At 41.5% G+C, this 18,956-nt stretch overlaps 1 protein-coding gene across 2 annotated transcripts; it reads left to right on the forward strand.

Annotated features, from left to right (window-relative positions):
- Positions 1 to 9,524: 9,524 nt before the first annotated feature.
- On the forward strand, positions 9,525 to 13,363 carry LOC149816107 (auxin efflux carrier component 4-like). 2 transcript variants are annotated; one of them, XM_089987133.1, is made up of 6 exons: positions 9,525 to 11,283; positions 11,367 to 11,655; positions 11,798 to 11,883; positions 12,012 to 12,169; positions 12,694 to 12,770; positions 12,886 to 13,363. In XM_089987133.1, exons 1-6 carry the CDS (start codon positions 9,954 to 9,956, stop codon positions 12,950 to 12,952), a joined length of 2,007 nt encoding a protein of 668 aa, XP_089843259.1. In that variant the 5' UTR covers positions 9,525 to 9,953; the 3' UTR covers positions 12,953 to 13,363. The 2 variants fall into 2 exon arrangements, with proteins under 2 accessions (XP_089843259.1, XP_089843258.1); XM_089987132.1 differs by having other exon boundaries at positions 9,545 to 11,289.
- The last annotated feature ends 5,593 nt before the right edge of the window (positions 13,364 to 18,956 follow it).

Consider the following 18,956-nt stretch of genomic DNA (forward strand, 5'->3'; position numbering starts at 1 on the left):
TAATTGCATCAAGACCTTGTGAAAGAGTTGAAGCATACATGAAAAAAGGCATCCACCTTCAATTCTCTATAAAAAAATAAAAGGGCAGTCACACATCCATAACATTATTGACATATAGATATTCATGCTTAAGGGCACGTTTGAAAGTGAGAAAATTCTGATAGAAAGTGAGAAAATTGTGTGAAAAGTTTTGATATGAAACATTTTCACTTGTTTGTGTGCACGAGAAAAACTCTCTAATGACCTGACCCCTCCTCTTTACGTCTTCCCTTCTCGCTTCTTGCTCGCAATGGCTGCGTGTGACACCCGACACCTTGTGGTGTGGTAGGGTGAATGTTTGGGGTGCTAAGCACATGATAGGCTTTGTAAGGTCGCCAGATCAAATCAGATGGGAGAGACTAAGAGAGGACAAACGAGAGGGGATTTGCTGGGTTGCCAGAGGTGGTGCAGTCGAGAAGGGTGGGGCGATGTGTTGGAGTTTGTGGGTTCGCTAGATGGAGGTCAAGCCATCATCAGAGGTGCAAACCGTGAGGAAAGGAGATAGGGGAGAGGGAAAAGAACAAAGGCAGCAGGAGAGACGACTGAGGTCGAGAATGGGTGTTGAGTGGCTGGATCTGGCAGCTCATAAAAGGTGCCCATCAATGGATGGTTTGATGATGGTGGTGGGTGGTGAGAGGGATGGTGGTGGCTCGGTTCAAAATCACTTTGTCCAAGCTCGGCTCGAGCTCGGAGCCGAGTTTTTAAGGAGTTGTTCCGAGCATGAGCCGAGCAGAGCTTGAACAAAATTTATTAAAAAAAAATTTGAGGAGAAAGGATTTGATTCTTTGACCTCCTTAACAATAATCAATGAACCTAACATTAAGCCAAAACATATTCTTTGATTATTATTATTGAAAAAATCTATACATGCTAAAACTTCTCAGCCAAAAAATGCACCTGCCCATTAAAGTAACAATGCAATTCTGATTTTCTTGCAAAGATATTATATATATGGGGTTTTCAATTAACCAAACCTTATCGGGCTCGATAGGTCATTCAAGCTCAGCTTTATAGCTCGTTTGACCTTAATACACCGGTTCAAGCTCAGCTAATTTAGGAAGTAGATGAGCCTGAGCCGAGCCCGAGCCAACTCGATTCGGTGTGCATCCCTAACATGGAGTGGACCTCACCATTTTCTCTTAGTAGAAAACATTCTTTCGCCTCCCTCTTTAAAAGAATGTTTTCTATAAAAAAATATAATTTTTAGAAAAACTCTTTTAGAGAGAAATTTTTGATCGTTTGGAAAGATAAAAAAAACTGTATGATTTTTTGACTTTATATAATTTTTCATACATCTTTTTCCCACTTCCAAACGCTCCCTAAATGAAATCTTAGTTACCCATGTGATTATGAGCTATCTAGAATACCAAGCTACTGTCACATTGTTCCTATCACTAGACCTTTTTTTTTAATAAATATTCCTAGCATTAGATTATTGGTGTCCCCATGTGCTGATGTGGCCATATGCATTAGCATTGAGGCTTTACTTTTTACCCAGAGACTATCTTTCACTGGATCGTCTCTTTTGTTCTCATCAATGATCCATTGGACTAATCGTCAAACCCAGCCTGCGTAGCAAAAAGAGAAAAGGGAAAAAAGCAGATAAAAGAAGGCTCATCCCCTCAAAACTGAGATTTGGGTATGGACCACAAACATATCACCTGCATATATAGAATGCTACAAACAAGTACCAACAAAAAACTAAACCAACCTTACGAGGATAAGCCCCCATATCTTTTAAGTGCGCATCCATTGTGAAAAGAAAAGATAAAAATTGTAGGTCCAAACTTGATAGAAAAAGCAGTCTCCATCTTAATATCTGTCTGGTTCGCTTTACCATCTTTCATTTTAAGATGTGCATTATCTAAAATGATATGTTAATATTTGCTAGACTCGATTGTACCTACAATCAATTTAGCAAACCCCATTTTTTTTTGGCATTTAATTTTCATTAAATCTAATCTCATAAATGTGTTAAACATTCTCCGTTTAGTAGGAATCAGTTTTTAGATCGCCCGAGTATATAGTTTTTCTCGCAAAAATAGGTGGTTTAACATGATCCAATGCATCAAAATTTACCAATGCAAAAAAAAAAAAAGACTTTTTTTTTCATTGAAAAAATATGATCAAAGGGTTAATTCCCAATAAATCAACTGCACCGAACACATCTACAAGGTTAAATTGGGTCAAAACGACTTGATTAGTAAGATCCCAACTAAATTATAGGTATAATTGATTGTAGCAGATATATCCCTAGGGGAGTTTTCTTTGATAATGTCATCGGTTTGTTCAGGTCTCTCCTATAGTGTGGGGCCCTCATGCCAAAAAATCAACAGTGGTATAGAGACTGCTGTTTTGTAAGCAAATTGAAAATGAGGGCCTCTGCCAAAAGGATATTGTTTGTAGTTGTTAGAAAGCACATACTAACGTTTCTAGTGACGCTTGATTCCTACTCTGTCCTAAAGTGTCCTGTTAAGTACTAACCAAGGATCCGTAGTGATGGTCTATTCATGTCCTCCATTTTTAGAAGTCTTACCTGGGGGGGGGGGGGGAGTAGCACGGTGCTGACGTTTAATATTTATAGGGAGGAAATGCATTAATGATTTGGTAAAGTCTTGTTTGCTCCATATAAGCACTTTAGCCTTCCTGCTACGTGCATATGCATGGGACAGGTACAAATGCAGAGTATGTGATACAAGTTACTGTTTAGAGTAGTTTTAGCTTCTTCTTCTTTTGAGGAGATAGGCAAGCCAGGGTTAAGCAGACTACCAATTACAACAAGAATCAGTTACAAAAAGAGCTAATCATGTCAAAATTTTGGAGGAAACCAGTTTGGTGATTTATCCCAAGATTGCCAGACTAGAAAGCGGAAGCGAAAAATGATACGAGAAGCAGAAGCGAGAAGCGATGCATTTTAAAATGTATAGGAAGTGTGAAGCGAGAAATAAAAATATATAAGAATTGAATGGGAATCAAAATGAAATATAAATAAAAATTAAAATAAAAATAACTAATATTAAATTTCATGATTTTTTTATGTAAGAAATAAATTTTTAACAAAATCTAAAAAATATGACTACCAATTTAGAGAAAGCTCGTGGAAGTAAGTGAGAAGAGTGAGAGAGAAAACACATAAAAAGTTGAGTAAGAGAATATATATAAGAATAAATAAAGCTCATGAAAAGCATAGGAGAAGCATTAGGGAATCAAGGTTCTCATCAAGTTTCAGAAGTGAGGAGTATTGCATTTCTGAATCAAGCTTCCCACCTATCTAATAAGTTTTTGGTAACTCTGGTTTATCCTTTCAACACTCCGTTATCAATTTAAAAGAAAAAAATCAACTAGCTTGTTAGTTTCATTAAGAGAGTGGTTTACTGCCCACTAGAGCTCTGCCCATCTTATAAGGGTGACTTGTGAATGCCACCCTACAGCTGAAAAGACATCAAGAGGTCCAAACCTATGAGTGTGAGTCCCTTGCTGTGAGACTGAAAATGAGTGTATTCCTCCTTGGTGGGCAAAGGGGACTTGGAGTATTATTAGGGATGCAAATGGATCTGATCCAGAACAGTTAAATACATGGGAGAGTCAAATCCTGATCAGGTTGGAACAACCAAAAATCATAAAACTCCAATACTGGATCCGACACATTTGCATCACTAAGAATTATATAAAGCTCCATCGACACAGTGAACTAGTGAGGTAGTTTTCCCTAATTATCCAAAACACGAAGGGACAGCAAATGGAAATGACCATGAATCAATATACCATGCTTATAAACACGTCGGCATGGTATATTGATTCTTACAATCGTGGTCTTCTTAGTGCCGGTATTGACCCTCTCGGCCTGATACTCGGCACGAGCCGAACCTGAGCCTGTACATTGGATTGGTTGCTCGGCTGGAGCCCGGCTGGTGTGCATCCCTAGACTCAAGGATGGAGAAAAAGTTGGCCTAGGCTTCACAAACTTGTACTTCAGTATTCGGCACCCCCATTCTTGAAGAATGATGGTCTTAATAATTTGAAAGACCCACTGACAGTTATCAGTCTTGTCAAAGCGAGACCCAACTAGGCTAGTTACTACTTGTTCATGGACATCAATGACCACCTTCACCTTAGGTGAAGCATCCAACAAAGTCAAGCTACAAGGTTTAACTTCCTCAAATGACAGTATTTTTTTTATATTTTAGGGTCAAAATGAGTCACTTTTATTTTTCAGATTAGAATTAAAAGATATTTTGTTATTTTTTGAAAAAAATGTTTAATATTTTTTAGCCAAAACAGAACACTTAATCTAACTCAAAGTAACTAAACATTTTAATACATAATTGTCCTTGAGGTTTTTGATAATTTGAATCCTACTAACATTAAGATAAATGATCTAAAGTTAGATTCTCTCTCTCTCTCTCTCTCACACACACACACACACACAATACATATATATATACATGGCACCATGACTTCAAAATTTATCCAGCTAGAAATCATAGGTGTGAGCTGCACTGACTAATCCAACCACATGGATGCCTTTAACATGATATGTTTGCTAGAAATAACACCTTGAAACATATTTTTCTGTATAAAAATATGATTTTTTGAGCTGTATAATGAAATTTACAATGCAGGCCATTGTTTTTTTCAAGCAATCAAGACCTGCTTACACATCATCATCACAGAATCCAAAGCCATTTTTTACTAAAACAAACCTTGTAGATCACATCAGTACTTCTGATCTACGGAAAAAAGGTGAAAAAGATGGTGCTTTCCATTTATTATGACGTAATGGTGCTGTGCAGCAAATATTATCCCTGCATGTAACAAGGTCAGAGAGAGAGTGCCTTTCATTTAATTAATTAAAAGAAAAGATTTATGGTGACGTAAAAGGAAACCCACTTGAAGGTTGATTCTTGTAGGGACTAAACTTTAACATCCTGTTCAAAAATGAAGAAAAAGACGTGAGAGAATCGGATAAAGATCCAAGAAAGATATATGGCAATAGATGATTACAGTGTTGGCAAACTTTTTTTTTTTGATAGGCAAGCTGAGGTTAGGCAGACCCCTACCAGATATCTCTTAATTAAGCCCCATGTGCGAGGGATTCTAACCTGGGCCTTGAGCTTAGATACCACCTCGGTGGTGCAGTGTTGCAGTGTTGGCAAACTTACTAAAACAGAAACCACGATGCCCTCTCTACCTTGGCAGTGTATATCATGAACTCAAATTAGCCTTTTGCCATACTTGCACACAAGCCAAGCATTTCATAAAAAAAAATGCTTGTTTGGGCATTATTAAAAAAAAGAAATATATTTACCAACGGAGGCTCCACTTGTTTGGTGGGAGCTGTGAGTGCACGTTACCTTGCGTTAGGACGTTGCAAGTTCAAAACCCAATGGTATGAGTTGTATAACTGGTGGGGGTCTGCCTAAGCCCAGCTTTGTTTATAAAAAAAAAGAGAAGAAAATATTTCATCTAGAAAATGTAATGGAGTAAGCAACATTTTAGTGGCACTAGAGAATGTTCTTTGCGTGACAAAAGAGAACTAGATCCTGAAATGACTAAAAAAAGGAGATCCACTGTGAATAAATTAAGCACTAATGTGGCGATGAGCACTATAGAGATGCAACCAAAACAAACTTCGCCTAGGCTTAGCTCTCGAGTTTGGATGAGGCTGAGGACACATGTCAAGAAACCAATGGTTAACAATGGCTGTGTTAGAAGTTTGGGGAATTGGGTACCCCATTAATTAATGGGGGGCATTTGAGTGGTGTCATAATAAAGGGCAAATATAGGACCAATTTGAGGGGGGGGGATAGTTGTCGGCATGTAGGGTAGGTTGAAGGCAACTTGGGGAAGGGGCGACTCCGGGTTGGGGACGCCAACAAAGGGGGGCAGTGGCATCGTGCTTGAGCCAGGGGTCCATGCGGTGCGGCCTGTGGGGTGGGGTTAGGGAGACAAGGCACAGCTCCACACCACAATAGACCAATTCCTAACATGCTAGAGAGAGAGAGAGAGAGAGGCTTCGAAGAACACAAATTTTGACCATGAAAGGAGCGTTTCGTGTCTCTTCTTGCATTATCTACTGTGCTGGTTCTATTGGTTCGTTGGCTCGTAGCTCCCCCTTTTTCTTGTTTTCAATGCGAAGCATGGTATATCATAGTGCAAGATGCTGCTTCCCAAGAACAAAAAAGTAAGAGAGAGAGTAGCAAATATTCAAATTTTGGTATAGTCCCAAATTAAGGGAACTATGATTTAAACAACATGGGCTCTTAGCACAAGCCCCCTAGCCTAAGGTATGGATCGATCTGATGCTGTATATATGGTCTAATCTGTTGTAGTTTCCAAAATTTGATGATTAAGATGATTGGCCATTCTGAGATACTTTGCCATCCTCCCCCATCATAATGATAATGGCTGGGCCAAAAAAAAAACAATCTTTTGTTTTTTAAATTTTTGATGACCAAAAACCAGGTTTCACTGTTTTTTTGTTGATCAGTCGAACAAGAATAAAACTAAAAGCTTGGTTTTAAGGTAATATTAAGTTTCTCAAAAACTTGGTGTTGCCCCTTGTATCCCAAACAATGCATTAAGTTAAAAATGGCACTGAATCCTTTTTTTGTTTGAAAGGAACAGTTATACAACTGTACCATTGGGTTTTGAACCTGCGACATCCCAACACAAGGTGACGTGCACTAGCTGCTCCTACAAGACAAGCAGAGCCCCCGTTTGTACTGAATCCTATCAAAGCCCAATGAAGCTACATGCACACCAATGCTAACTTGTATTATCTTTTGGCAAAAACTAGAGTTACAGGAAAACCATAGCTGGATTGAAAAAGATTAGAAAAGGAAAACCCAGATAACATTTCTAGGGTGTTTGTTTTCACCTATTTGTATTGAAAATTGAGATTTATGGGATATTGTGCATACCAATACATGCGGCGCACTGCAGCAATCCCGTAAAAGCAAGTTGTGAAGCACCATGACGCCTGTTCATTTCAATTGATCTATATGCCGTTCATCTAGAGTTTCAACGGCTCACAAGTATTTTTGTGAGGCCCACCAAAAACTTTGGAAACCCGCTGCCATTTGGGCTACTTCCGAGGGTTAACGTTCTCGATCATTTTCTTCAACCTTCCCATGGACATAAATAAGAAAAGGACGTGTCTTGATAACGATGATCGAGGTGGTAATGAGATGTGTGTATTTGAGTCAATTGGGCGAGAGATGAGAGCAACAAAGGTGAGATGCCCAAAGTGCCCTTCTTCAATTATTTGATGCTTAATTGTTAAGATAAACATATTTGATTACTAATGTGGGTGGAAGGGGGGAGGCTCCCCTTGTGTTGGGTTGCAAGTTCGAATCCCTATGGCATAGTTGTATAACTGGTTGGGGTCTGCCAAACCCCAGCTTTCTGTGTTGAAAAAAGAGAGAAATATTTGATTATTTGAGCCACAAATATTTTAGCGGCATCAAGGTCCAAGTTCTCAAAATACTCGGTTAAGTGAGTGAGCCTGGGCTGACAGTCGGGGCTCGACTCTCATGGGCGCTACGCTACCCGTTGCATATGTTGAAACCCAACATATATAGACCTGGGTTTTAAGGTCCTATCGTCTTAGCTGGCCTTCAAGATGGCTGTCTAGGATGCAGCTTTCTTAAGGGCACCTTTGAATGCGAGAAAAATGTAAGAAAAGTGATGCAAAATGAAAAATCTGTAAGAATTTTTTGACCCTTCTAAACGAGAAAGACTTTTTTCAAAAAATTATATTTTTTGATAAGAAACATTCTTCCATGATGTTTTCTACCAAGAGAAAAATTATTTTTACACTGCTCACCATCCATCTCATCACATCTCACAACTACCACCACCACCCACCATCTCATGATTACCACCATGCACCATCCATCTCACCACTACCCACCACCATCACCACTCACCATCTCATCACTATCCACCACCCTCCTCCTCCCCTCTTTCATTTTTTCACATTTTTCTACTCTGTTTTCTCACGCTACACAAACAAACGAAAAACTTTCTTTTGAAAAACTTTTCATATTAAAAACCCTCATAGGCAACACTTTCTTTTCCTATGAAAGGTTTTTCTCTCTTCCAAACGTGCACTAAGTTTATAGAAAGATAGTTAGAAGTTGGCAAGTCTATTAGGGTGCATTTGAATGCTTCAGATTTAATAATTTTTTTTTGTTAAAAATCAGAATTTGAAATTCATAATTTTATTTGAAATTTTGATGTAGACACCATGGTCGAGGCAAATCCTGAAGAGAGGATCTAGTGAACGGACCACGTACACAAGGTAAATCACTTGCTGCCACGCATCTAGTCATTGGGAAGGAGAAAGAAGGGTTGGATGTAGGAGTGAGAACGGACAGGATCCAGTATGCCATTTTTATGATTTTTTAGCTGTTCTGACTCGTTCTGGATCAGATTTCTCTCTGTGTTTAGCTGATCAGGATCTGATCCGTTTACCTCCCTAGCTAGTTGGATGCTGGGATAAAGTGATTTGGCCGAGTACTACCTTAATTAGCAAGGAACTCGCAAGTTTGAGATACGAGCAATCGAACACACTCTTAAAATTATAATTCAAACCAGACTGTCCCAGTGGTCCCAACCAAGTGAGGGTCAGACCCGGATAGATTCTAGCATCGATCACACTTTTACAGCACGACGCCTTAAAGTGTAAGGATACGAACCAAAGATATGGTCTATCCTTTCCATCCAGTTAACCAAAAATGCAACAAAACCAGCTGGGCTCGTACTCCCCCTGCCATGCACGTGTGCATGCTGACCCACAAGCCAATGTGCTAGCCAGGTTGCTCTGAAAACAGAGAGCATAAGCCTGCACGTGGTCCGTAGAAATAGAGAGAGAAAGAAATCTAGAGAGAGAAAGAGGGGCCACCAACACCAAGACCCATCGATTGCTTTAGGTTTAAATAGTGAACAGTGAATCTCTTGCTTGTTTATAATCACATTGATTTAAGCGCAGAAACGATGGATATCAGACTCACTCTCTCGCCAAATCCACCTGGAAGGTCAAGCAAAAACACGACAAAGTACACACGAAAAGCCTGAAATTGATACTAATCTAAGTTATAAAACAATGAAAAGCAAAGCAGAGGAATGAGTAGTGAAAGGGCAGTCCTCCAAAAGGATACCCCAACTTGTGAAGGGCAGCCCTACACAACTACCTCTTAATCAACCAAGGAAGGACCACTAACACGTCATATAATACTCGGCAGAGTCGTCGACGGTGGACCCGGGTTGCAATCGGCCACTCAGAAATCCTTCCTGCCCATGGGCCCCACCCTCGTGCCGGCCTTTACCCTCTACATCGACCAACCCACGTCACGGGTTGCCCTGACGCGATCCACCCCCACCAGGTTAAAAAAGAAAAACCTAACCTAACCTCAAGGTTGGTTACTTTCCCCAACCCTCCAACCATCCCCTATAAATTCTTCCACCCCAATGCCCAGGACTAAAGTTTACGGCACTTGATCCCATCCTCTTCAACCCCAACAAAGAACCACACACACACTCTCTCTCTGATCTCTCTTCTTACTCACTCTTCCCATGGACTCATATCCACCCCAAGCTAAACCAGACCATAAAACTATAAATTCCTATTAAAAACTTTGCTTTCTTTCCACCTCCTCTTCTTTCTCACCTCCTTGTTCCTTATCTGTTAGGTGTAGCCATGAAGACTTAAATTGAATCATACCATCTATAGATGTGTACACTTGGGGAGGACACACACACACACACTCTCTCTAAAATTCTACTGTTTGTGGGGCGTGTGTACATTCTGTAGTAGCAACAAGCAGAAGCTCTAATACTTTAATCCTCCTCCCCACTTTCTGTGTCCCTCTCTAGATCTGTTTTCAGTTTCTGAACTTTGAAGTTTGAAGATGATCACAGGGAAAGATCTGTACACCGTCCTAACGGCGGTGGTGCCGCTGTACGTAGCTATGTTCCTGGCCTACGGCTCCGTGAAGTGGTGGAAGATCTTCTCTCCGGACCAGTGCTCCGGCATCAACCGGTTCGTGGCGATCTTCGCCGTGCCGCTGCTCTCCTTCCACTTCATCTCCACCAACGATCCCTACTCCATGAACTTTAGGTTCATAGCAGCGGACACGCTGCAGAAGATCATCATCTTGGTGTCGCTCTCGCTCTGGACCAACCTTTCCCGACGGGGCAGCCTCGACTGGATGATCACCATCTTCTCCCTCTCGACCCTACCGAACACGCTAGTGATGGGGATCCCGCTGCTGATCGCCATGTACGGCGGGTACTCCGGCAGCCTCATGGTGCAGGTGGTGGTGTTGCAGTGCATCATCTGGTACACCCTCCTCCTCTTCCTCTTCGAGTACCGAGGCGCCAAGATGCTCATCATGGAGCAGTTCCCCGAAACCGCCGCCTCCATCGTCTCATTCAAGGTCGACTCCGATGTCGTCTCGCTGGACGGCCGGGAGTTCCTGCAGACGGAGGCCGAGGTCGGCGACGACGGCAAGCTGCACGTCACCGTCCGGAAGTCGACGTCGTCGCGGTCGGTGATCTCGTCCCGTAGGTCCATGGGCCTCGGATCCATGCCGTCGATGACGCCCAGGCCGTCGAACCTCACAGGCGCAGAGATCTACAGCCTCAATTCCTCCCGGAACCCGACCCCCCGGGGGTCCAACTTCAACAACGCCGACTTCTACTCCATGATGGGTGGTGGTGCACATCTCGGCCGCCACTCCAATTTCGGCCAGACGGACATGTACTCCCTGCAGTCCTCCCGGGGGCCGACGCCGCGACCGTCCAACTTCGACGAGCAGCACAACGTGAATTCCGCACATTTTGGCTTCTCGGCCGGGAACAATTATGGCTACGCCGGGAGGAGCTTACCTCCCTTGATCCCGGACACCAATTCCGGCAATAACAACGGCCAAGTTGCGGCCTATCCCGCGCCAAACGTGGAGATTTCGAGCTCGGCGGGGAAGGTTCAGAAGAAGGGGATCTCGGACCAGCAGCAGGCTAGATCTCCGCAGAGGAGCAAGCCCAACCATGACTCCAAGGAACTGCATATGTTCGTTTGGAGCTCGAGCGCCTCACCGGTATCGGAAGTCAGCGGCCTACATGTGTTCGGCGGGCCAGATTTCGGCGGTGCCGAGCAGCAATCCGGCAGGGGCGATCGTGGTGCTAAGGAGATCCGCATGTTAGTCTCTGACCACCACCCGCCAAACGGTGCTACCAAAGGTGGCGGTAGTGAATCTTTTACTGCTCCTCCTCTTCTTTCAAGAAGAATTTAATCATTGGTAGTTGGTTTTTCTTATGAGCAGATCCGGAGGATTTTGCAGTTGAGAACTTCAGGTTCAAGGGAGGAATGGGAGAAGGAGAAGAAGCACTGGCTATGGAGAAGGACGGTCCAGGATTTGCCAAATTCGGGTCGAGCTCCACTGCTGAGCTCCACCCCAAGCCGGAAGGGGATGACTCGAGGATCAACAAGCAGATGCCACCCGCCAGCGTGATGACTAGGCTCATTTTGATAATGGTGTGGCGGAAACTCATTCGAAATCCTAACACTTACTCTAGTCTCATTGGTCTTACCTGGTCACTTATTGCCTTTAGGTAATTCAAATCCATCCTTCCAATGTTTTCCAAATTCTAACAGTTTTTCGCTTTGTTAAATTGGAACTAAGTATAGTGGTAGTCTTTGCCAAATTGGAACTGGATTTTACTTGATTCAAATTTTTTCTATGTTTGTGAACAGGTGGCATGTGTCAATGCCTAAAATAATAGAGAAATCCATCTCTATACTGTCAGATGCTGGCCTTGGGATGGCCATGTTTAGTTTGGGTATGTGATGATATGAAATATTTCATTGTGGTTCAGCTTTTTCTTGGGGTCTGTTTTCGACATGAAGCATGTATTGAGGTTTCCCTTTTTTTTTTCTTTTTTCATGATGGGTTACTTGTGTCTGTCAGGCCTTTTTATGGCTCTGCAACCCAAGATCATCGCGTGCGGGAACTCTGTTGCTGCATTTGCTATGGCTGTTAGGTTCCTTACAGGCCCTGCTGTGATGGCTGTTGCTTCGATTGCTGTTGGCCTCCGTGGCGTTCTTCTCCACGTTGCAATTGTTCAGGTGCTTACAAGAAACAACAGGAAAAAAGTCACTACCCCCTCTCTCTCTCTATGTCTCTCTCTCTCTCTCTATATATATATATATATTATATAAATAAAAGGAAAAAATTTGCTACTAAATGAAGTTTAGAAATTAATGAGCTGAAAACTATACGTGTAAGTTGTATAGACTTAATCTAACTACATAGACGTGTTTAACATGGTTTGTTAGCCAAGGAACAAGCCTTGGATCGTGCCAGCTTTTCTGATGTATGAGTTATGAAATTATGGCACATTGTGGGCCATTAATTTTTAAACCCCCTTTAAAAACAGAATTACTTATCATAATCACATGATTCAAAAAAAGTTTCTTACTAAACAAACCATGTAGATGACATCAGTAACATTTGAACTACAAAAGATTGAAAAGTTTTGAAAAAAAGAGTGACTTCTGCTCATTAATTTTTTAGATGCATTAGTATCGAATGTTTACCCATATATATATATATCTGTGAATTTATGGATTTCAATTTGTTTCTTGCATAGGCCGCGCTACCTCAAGGCATTGTTCCATTCGTGTTTGCCAAAGAATACAACGTCCATCCTGCGATTTTGAGTACAGCGTAATCCACCAAAAACCATGACATGAATGTTTACTTTCTTTGGTGCAGAGCACTGTTGTAGTATCAAAATCTTGACTTGATTGGCTTCTTTCTTGGATTTGTGAAATGGGTGCAGGGTCATATTCGGGATGCTGATTGCTTTACCAATTACACTCGTCTATTACATTCTCTTGGGATTGTGAAGGAGAGGGAGGGAGGCAAGAAGAAGAAGAAACAAGGAGGAGCTCGTGGGAGAGGAAAGTGGGTCAGGTTTCTCGTGGACTCTAGTCAAAGGCTGCAAAGTATCATTGGTTTGGTTGGTAAAGAACTTCCCTTTTCCGGCCGGCCGGTGCTTGAAGGATATTCTTGAGGCAGTTCTAGTTCCGTGGCAGGAAACTTGAAGAAGAGTTTGGAGAAGTATTGATTGATTGAACATTTAACCAAAGAGATTTGTATACAAAAAAAAGAGATAAATGAAAAAAGAAGAAGAAAAGATGATATCCACCCAATTGTCAAGTAACATAAACGTCTATGAACGGCTGAAACAGTTATTAGACAGGGATTGCCATGTTCCCGAAAGCAAAGCAAAGGCCCGCCCTCTTTTTCTACCTTTATTCTAAGCCGGAGAGAGAGAGAGAGAGAGAGAGAGAGAGAGAGAGAGAGAGAGAGAGAGAGAGAGATTTTGGTTGATGGTGCCTCTTGTGTATTATTGAAAGTGAAGTAGTGGCTGTGCATGGTGCAGAGGAGCAGCTTTCTGGCCACTAATGTAAGCCTGAAAATCAGTGCCAAAATTCACGCAGTAAAATATTTTTTCAAAATTTATTGATGTGTTTCTTCGACTTTTATACATCCTTTACCAGTAAAAAAAAAGAAAAAGGGATTAGAAAATTTCACGAGGTTGGATGTTTTCAGTCGGCCATCCTGCAATAATTTTCCGTTTTCTTCCTTTCATGGTCACAAGATTTCTCAAAGGACTCCTGCACCCACACGTGAATGGTTATTTCATTTCAATATGTGGCATTAATTTACAATGTAAAATTTTCTTTTGATTTTCTCATTTCTATTATCTAATTATTAATGAGGAATAGATGGATTGAGTAGTGCTCCCAAAGGAGGGAGGGAAGGGCTGTGTGGTTTGTGGCCGTGCTTTTGTGGTTGGTGTAGGAGAAGAGAAGCTGAGGGGGTTTGGAGGGAACGTTCTAAAAAGTCTTTAATTATGTCATCTTTCTTGGATGTCGACGTGGTCAAATTTGAAACCTCAATCCAAGGAAGGAACCCCCATTTTCCCACAAAGCTTCAAAGTTATCCTTCTATGAACCACAAAGAAATAAAAGAAAGCAATTGAACAGTCAAAAGCTGCCTACTTTTGCCCTTCACACCACGACTACGGCAATCTCCTCGATTGGGTATTTGACCTTTTGGTCTCTAAACAATTAATTTACATTTAAAAATCTGTCTCTAAATGTGTTATCTATTAAACAGTGTGTGTGCTTTGAAATACTAGCAGCATTTTTGCACAGAAAAGTTGATGTATTATGGACAGGAACCCTTGGTTAAATTGCAGTAACAAGTCTAAAGTTTTACCACCGCGGTGTCGCTCATGTGGCCCGCGGGGAGGTTGTGAAGGTGTTGAGTTGAAGACCTCGGATTGAACCTCGCTGGTTCACGAGGGTTCGTAGCTTTCAGAGGTTGCCCACGGAAAGCAGGATAGTCGTGGGACCCTACCTAGAGTTTTCCCTCGCTTCGGTGAGGATTCCTCATCGGAAAAAAGGGTCTAAAATTTTCTTTGGGGGCAAACAAAATCTTATGCAATGAGTTTTACCACAGCACACAGTACTCATCGCATATATATATATATATATATATATATATGAGAGAGAGAGATGCAATCCTCCTAATCGTAATCCTATGAACTCTTATATACACTAGGATGTTTGAAGCGTTTTTTCAATTTTTTTAACCTAACCATAGAGATGTGTAATACATGCCTGATTTCGTAAGAATCGACTCTTGTATCTTCCTATTCTGATATGCAGGTAGATATTTATAAAGTTAAAAAATCAGCCCTAAATTTTTATAAAAATGTAAGTTTCATAAAATTATATTTTTCACCAAAAATGTCAATTGGACCATGCTGAACACATCTACTGGCCGTCAGATCTGTGAAAAAAGTATCAGAAATGCCTTATCCAAATCTAGTTTGCAAAGCTGGTTGGATGGATATTCTTATGACCACACACACACAGACATTATATATATCTATCTATCTATCTATCTATATATATATATATATATATATATATATATATATATATATATATATATATATATATATATATATATATATATATATATATATATAAACAAAAAAGCATGAGGAAGTCACAATGAAGACAACCATGATGATGATTGGGGGCAAACAGGGAGTAGTAGTAGTATCGGTATGGGCCAAAGCAGTTGGCGATGCATGTGAAGCAGGTCATCCTATGGCTAAAAGTCTATGAATGCCTTCGTTATGGCATGTCAGTCACGGTTGGTGTGACAGGAATGCCTTTGTTCATATATGCTTGTCAACGAGAGATTGATAAAAAAATTATTGAAGTGTGACAGCAAATATTATGAAGAAACAAAAATGGCGCAGCGGGGTTCATTGTTTTTTTTGTCTGTGCATTTACGGATCGCCAACTCTTGCTCCTCAAGAAAGCAACCTTACCCAGCATGGAGTAAAAGCACAAAACCATCCTTCCTCTGCACTCATAATGTACTGTGCTTCTATAGTAAATTCTATCCACAATGAGCTAGAGATGCACGTATCCTTCTTTTGGTTTTTTTCTTGGCTGTGATGCTTTTGCTTTTTCCAAGAGCTCCTTAATTTGGACATGATCATAAGAACAATGCGGTGAAAAAAGAAATTGACATTAAGTGGCTTTAGAATGGTCATTTTATATATACAACGAGGAGAAGCGGGTGCTATATGGTTTGGACATTTGTGACTAGTCCAAAAGGTGCCATCTTGACCGTGGTCTATTTCGCAGTCAAGAATGTAAAAATCTACAAGTACTCCATTGCTCGCAATTTTTTTCATTGGATTTGACCTTGTGGCAAGGGTCGAATGCCCTGGTATCCAGCTTGCGAGTATTTCAACTTGAACGCCTTAAGCCGACCCACCCAGACTGGTGTGCAGAGCTAAACGATAATATCTTTTTCAGAGATTCAATTTGCCTATCATCGATAATTGTAGGATCTAAAATCAACTCATGATTCTATCTAGGGGTGAGCAAATCAGGTTATACTGGATGTAGCCAATCAACCATCGATCATCATCATCAATCCTCATCTCAACTGCATGGCGTCGGTTTTATAAATCTTATTTCTCCGTTCCTATCTATCTAGAGCTAAAATTTTGGTCACTTTACAATATCTTATGTCCTCTCTATCTACCTCATTCCAAAGTAGGGATGCACAAGAGCCGAGCTTGACTCTGCAATGGACTGAGCTGGCTCAACAAGCAGAAAGAGAGAGAGGAAGGCATCGTGGTGGTGGGCGACGATGCTAGGAGGCACAAATGATGGAGAGGACTTATCAAAAGTTCGAGGGGGTGCAGGGCTGATGGTAGGGCAGGGAAAGGTGAGGGAGCGAGGGGGGCAGGGTTGGCGGTAGGGCGAGGAGGACAAGGCCGTAGGATGGGGTGAGCGAGTGGGAGGGAGCTGCGTGCTCCAGTGTAGCTTCCGCTCAATAGAGAAGAGGGAGAAAAAGAGGTAGAGGGTGGGAGTGAGAGAAGAGACAAAGGAAGGGAAATGGAAGAGAAATAAATGAAGGGTTCATTCTTCTGCGGGAAGTGTATGGGAACCAGAGAATAATGGGGATGAGAACAAGAGAGCTGAAGGCTCGAGAATCCGCAACAAGGGGTAAAGGAGCGGGGTAAGGGTGGGGCTCAAGAAAAGGCAGGTCGGAGAGGAACATGGTGGCGTGAGTCTGAAATACTCATAAAACAAGCCGAACCTTATCGAGCTTGTTAGGCCAATTAGGCTCAGCTCATTTGCTCGGTCCGAGCCTTAGAGCTAGTACAAGCTTAGCTCATTTATGGGATGAGCTGAGCCTGCCCGAGTCAGCTCTATTAGTTGTGCATCCCTAATTCCAAGTCTTTAGTAGTCTTTCTCTTTTCTTAGCTCATTACACTTGTACTATTTCAACCTTTTGCAAAAGGCGCACCTAATTCTTAGTGCAAGATGTTCAAACTATCTTAAACAACATTTATTTATTTTATCCTTTATTGGTTTGATTTCTAGGCACAATCTAATATATAATGAATGAGAGGGTGGTATGTGTTCTCCCTCGAAGACTGCCGTTAGCTACATCACGTGTTTGGGGGGTCTCAATGAGCTCCACGTATGTAAGCACATGGGGCTCATATCCCCATGTTTGTCAACATCAATCAGCCTCAGAGTCTGGTGCGGTTGCAAAGACTTAAGTACCCTTTCTTGCTATTCTTGCCATGAAACGACAATTCAAGAAAATGATAAAAATGTTCTTCATTCAAAAAAAGAAAAACGATGGTTCGAAAAAAAGAACAAAAATATCCTCCATCCAAAAAGTCGAGGATGGTGTTAACTCTTCAAAGTCCAAACAACGAAACAAACCTGAAACACTCTCTCTTTTTTTTTTTCGTTTGAACTTTCCGTCATCATCTTCTTCTTCTTCCTTCTCCGTGAAAGACTGTATTAAGGGAAGCAAAGAGCCGACGATCTGATGGTGATCGTTGTCCTCTTTTTGCTAGCAATGGCCAGAATGCTGCCCTCGTCTAACGAACAATCGACTGTGGCGGCCCCTCCGCCGCCTTCGAAGGACACCTAACAACAGAATTTTCCTTCAGTACACCTACAACGTAGTCTTTCAAAGTATAATCCATCTACCCCTACATCGACAATACTTCCGATCAGGGCTATGCCTTTCAGGCCACCCTGACGCTGCTCAAGACAGACATTCGCACCCTCAAGTCTTGGCAGGCATTCGTTGGGTTCTGGCACCATTAGGTCCTCATCTCGATCTCCGGCGCCGTAATCTTCAACAAGACTTACCTCCCTGCCAAATCAATGGCAAATCACTATGCAATTTTCGTAAATCTTTATATCAAGTAGCGATTTACGAAAATCGCTATATCGAGTAGTGATTTACGAAATTCGTGTAGCGAAATTAAATGGCAAATTGCTATGCGATTTTTGTAAATCGCTAAACCGCGTAGCAAAAAAAAAATGGAAAATCGCTAAATCGAGTAACGATTTACGAAAATTGCGTAGCAAAAAAAAATCACTAAATCGAGTAGCAATTTACGAAAATCGCATAGCAAAAAAAAAATTTAAAAATCGCTAAATCGAGTAGCAATTTACGAAAATCGCGTAGCGAAAAACAAACAAACAAAAAATCATGGGAAAGGATGTTACAAAAATCTCGAGCAAGAAACAATCAAAAGAAACATATGAGCACCACGATCAAACAAAATACTTTACTGTTCTTTTTTGACAGTTACAAGAGAAAAAGAAAAGAAAGAATTTACGAAAAGAAAGAATTTATACAAGGACCTGGGGGGGAGCCCCCGGACCCCCCCTCCTGTAAGGGCAAAAACTGTGAATCAAGCTCCACAACTTATCAAGTTGAACCATGCTACAGTATATGATCATCTGCTGGATGTGCACAGAGGCAGTGTGCAGGTCAGTCGATGCTTGATGGAGCAGTTTAGGATCATTTGCTGGATGTGCACAGAGGCAGAAAGAGAAGGGAGAGAGTGAGAGAAGGTTGATGTTCATGGCCTTCTTCAAGGGAGATTCCTTTTTCGGATAATTCTGCAGTGCAGGGACTGGGTCTTAAATAACCATCTTCGGGGTATTTAAGTCTTTGCAACCTCTCCTTTTCTAGAATCATCATTTTTATGACACCAATAGAAGAAAGGGTACTTAAGTCTTTGCAACCTCACTAGACTCCGATGCTAACTGATGTTGACAAACATGGGGATACGAGCCACACGTACTTACATACGTGGCACTCATTGGGACCCTCAAACACGCGATGTAGCTAATGACCGTCTTCGGGCGGGGAACATATAACATGCTTCGATAATGAATCAACCGTTATATTCAATCACCACGGTGCATCTTGCTTGGACACCATGCATATCACTTGGGAACTGTGCCAGTGGCACCGCTCTTATCA

This window comes from Nuphar pumila, chromosome 14 (genome assembly GCF_984573655.1).
Source record: "Nuphar pumila chromosome 14, dmNupPumi1.hap1.1, whole genome shotgun sequence".
NCBI classification, from domain to species: Eukaryota; Viridiplantae; Streptophyta; class Magnoliopsida; order Nymphaeales; family Nymphaeaceae; genus Nuphar; species Nuphar pumila.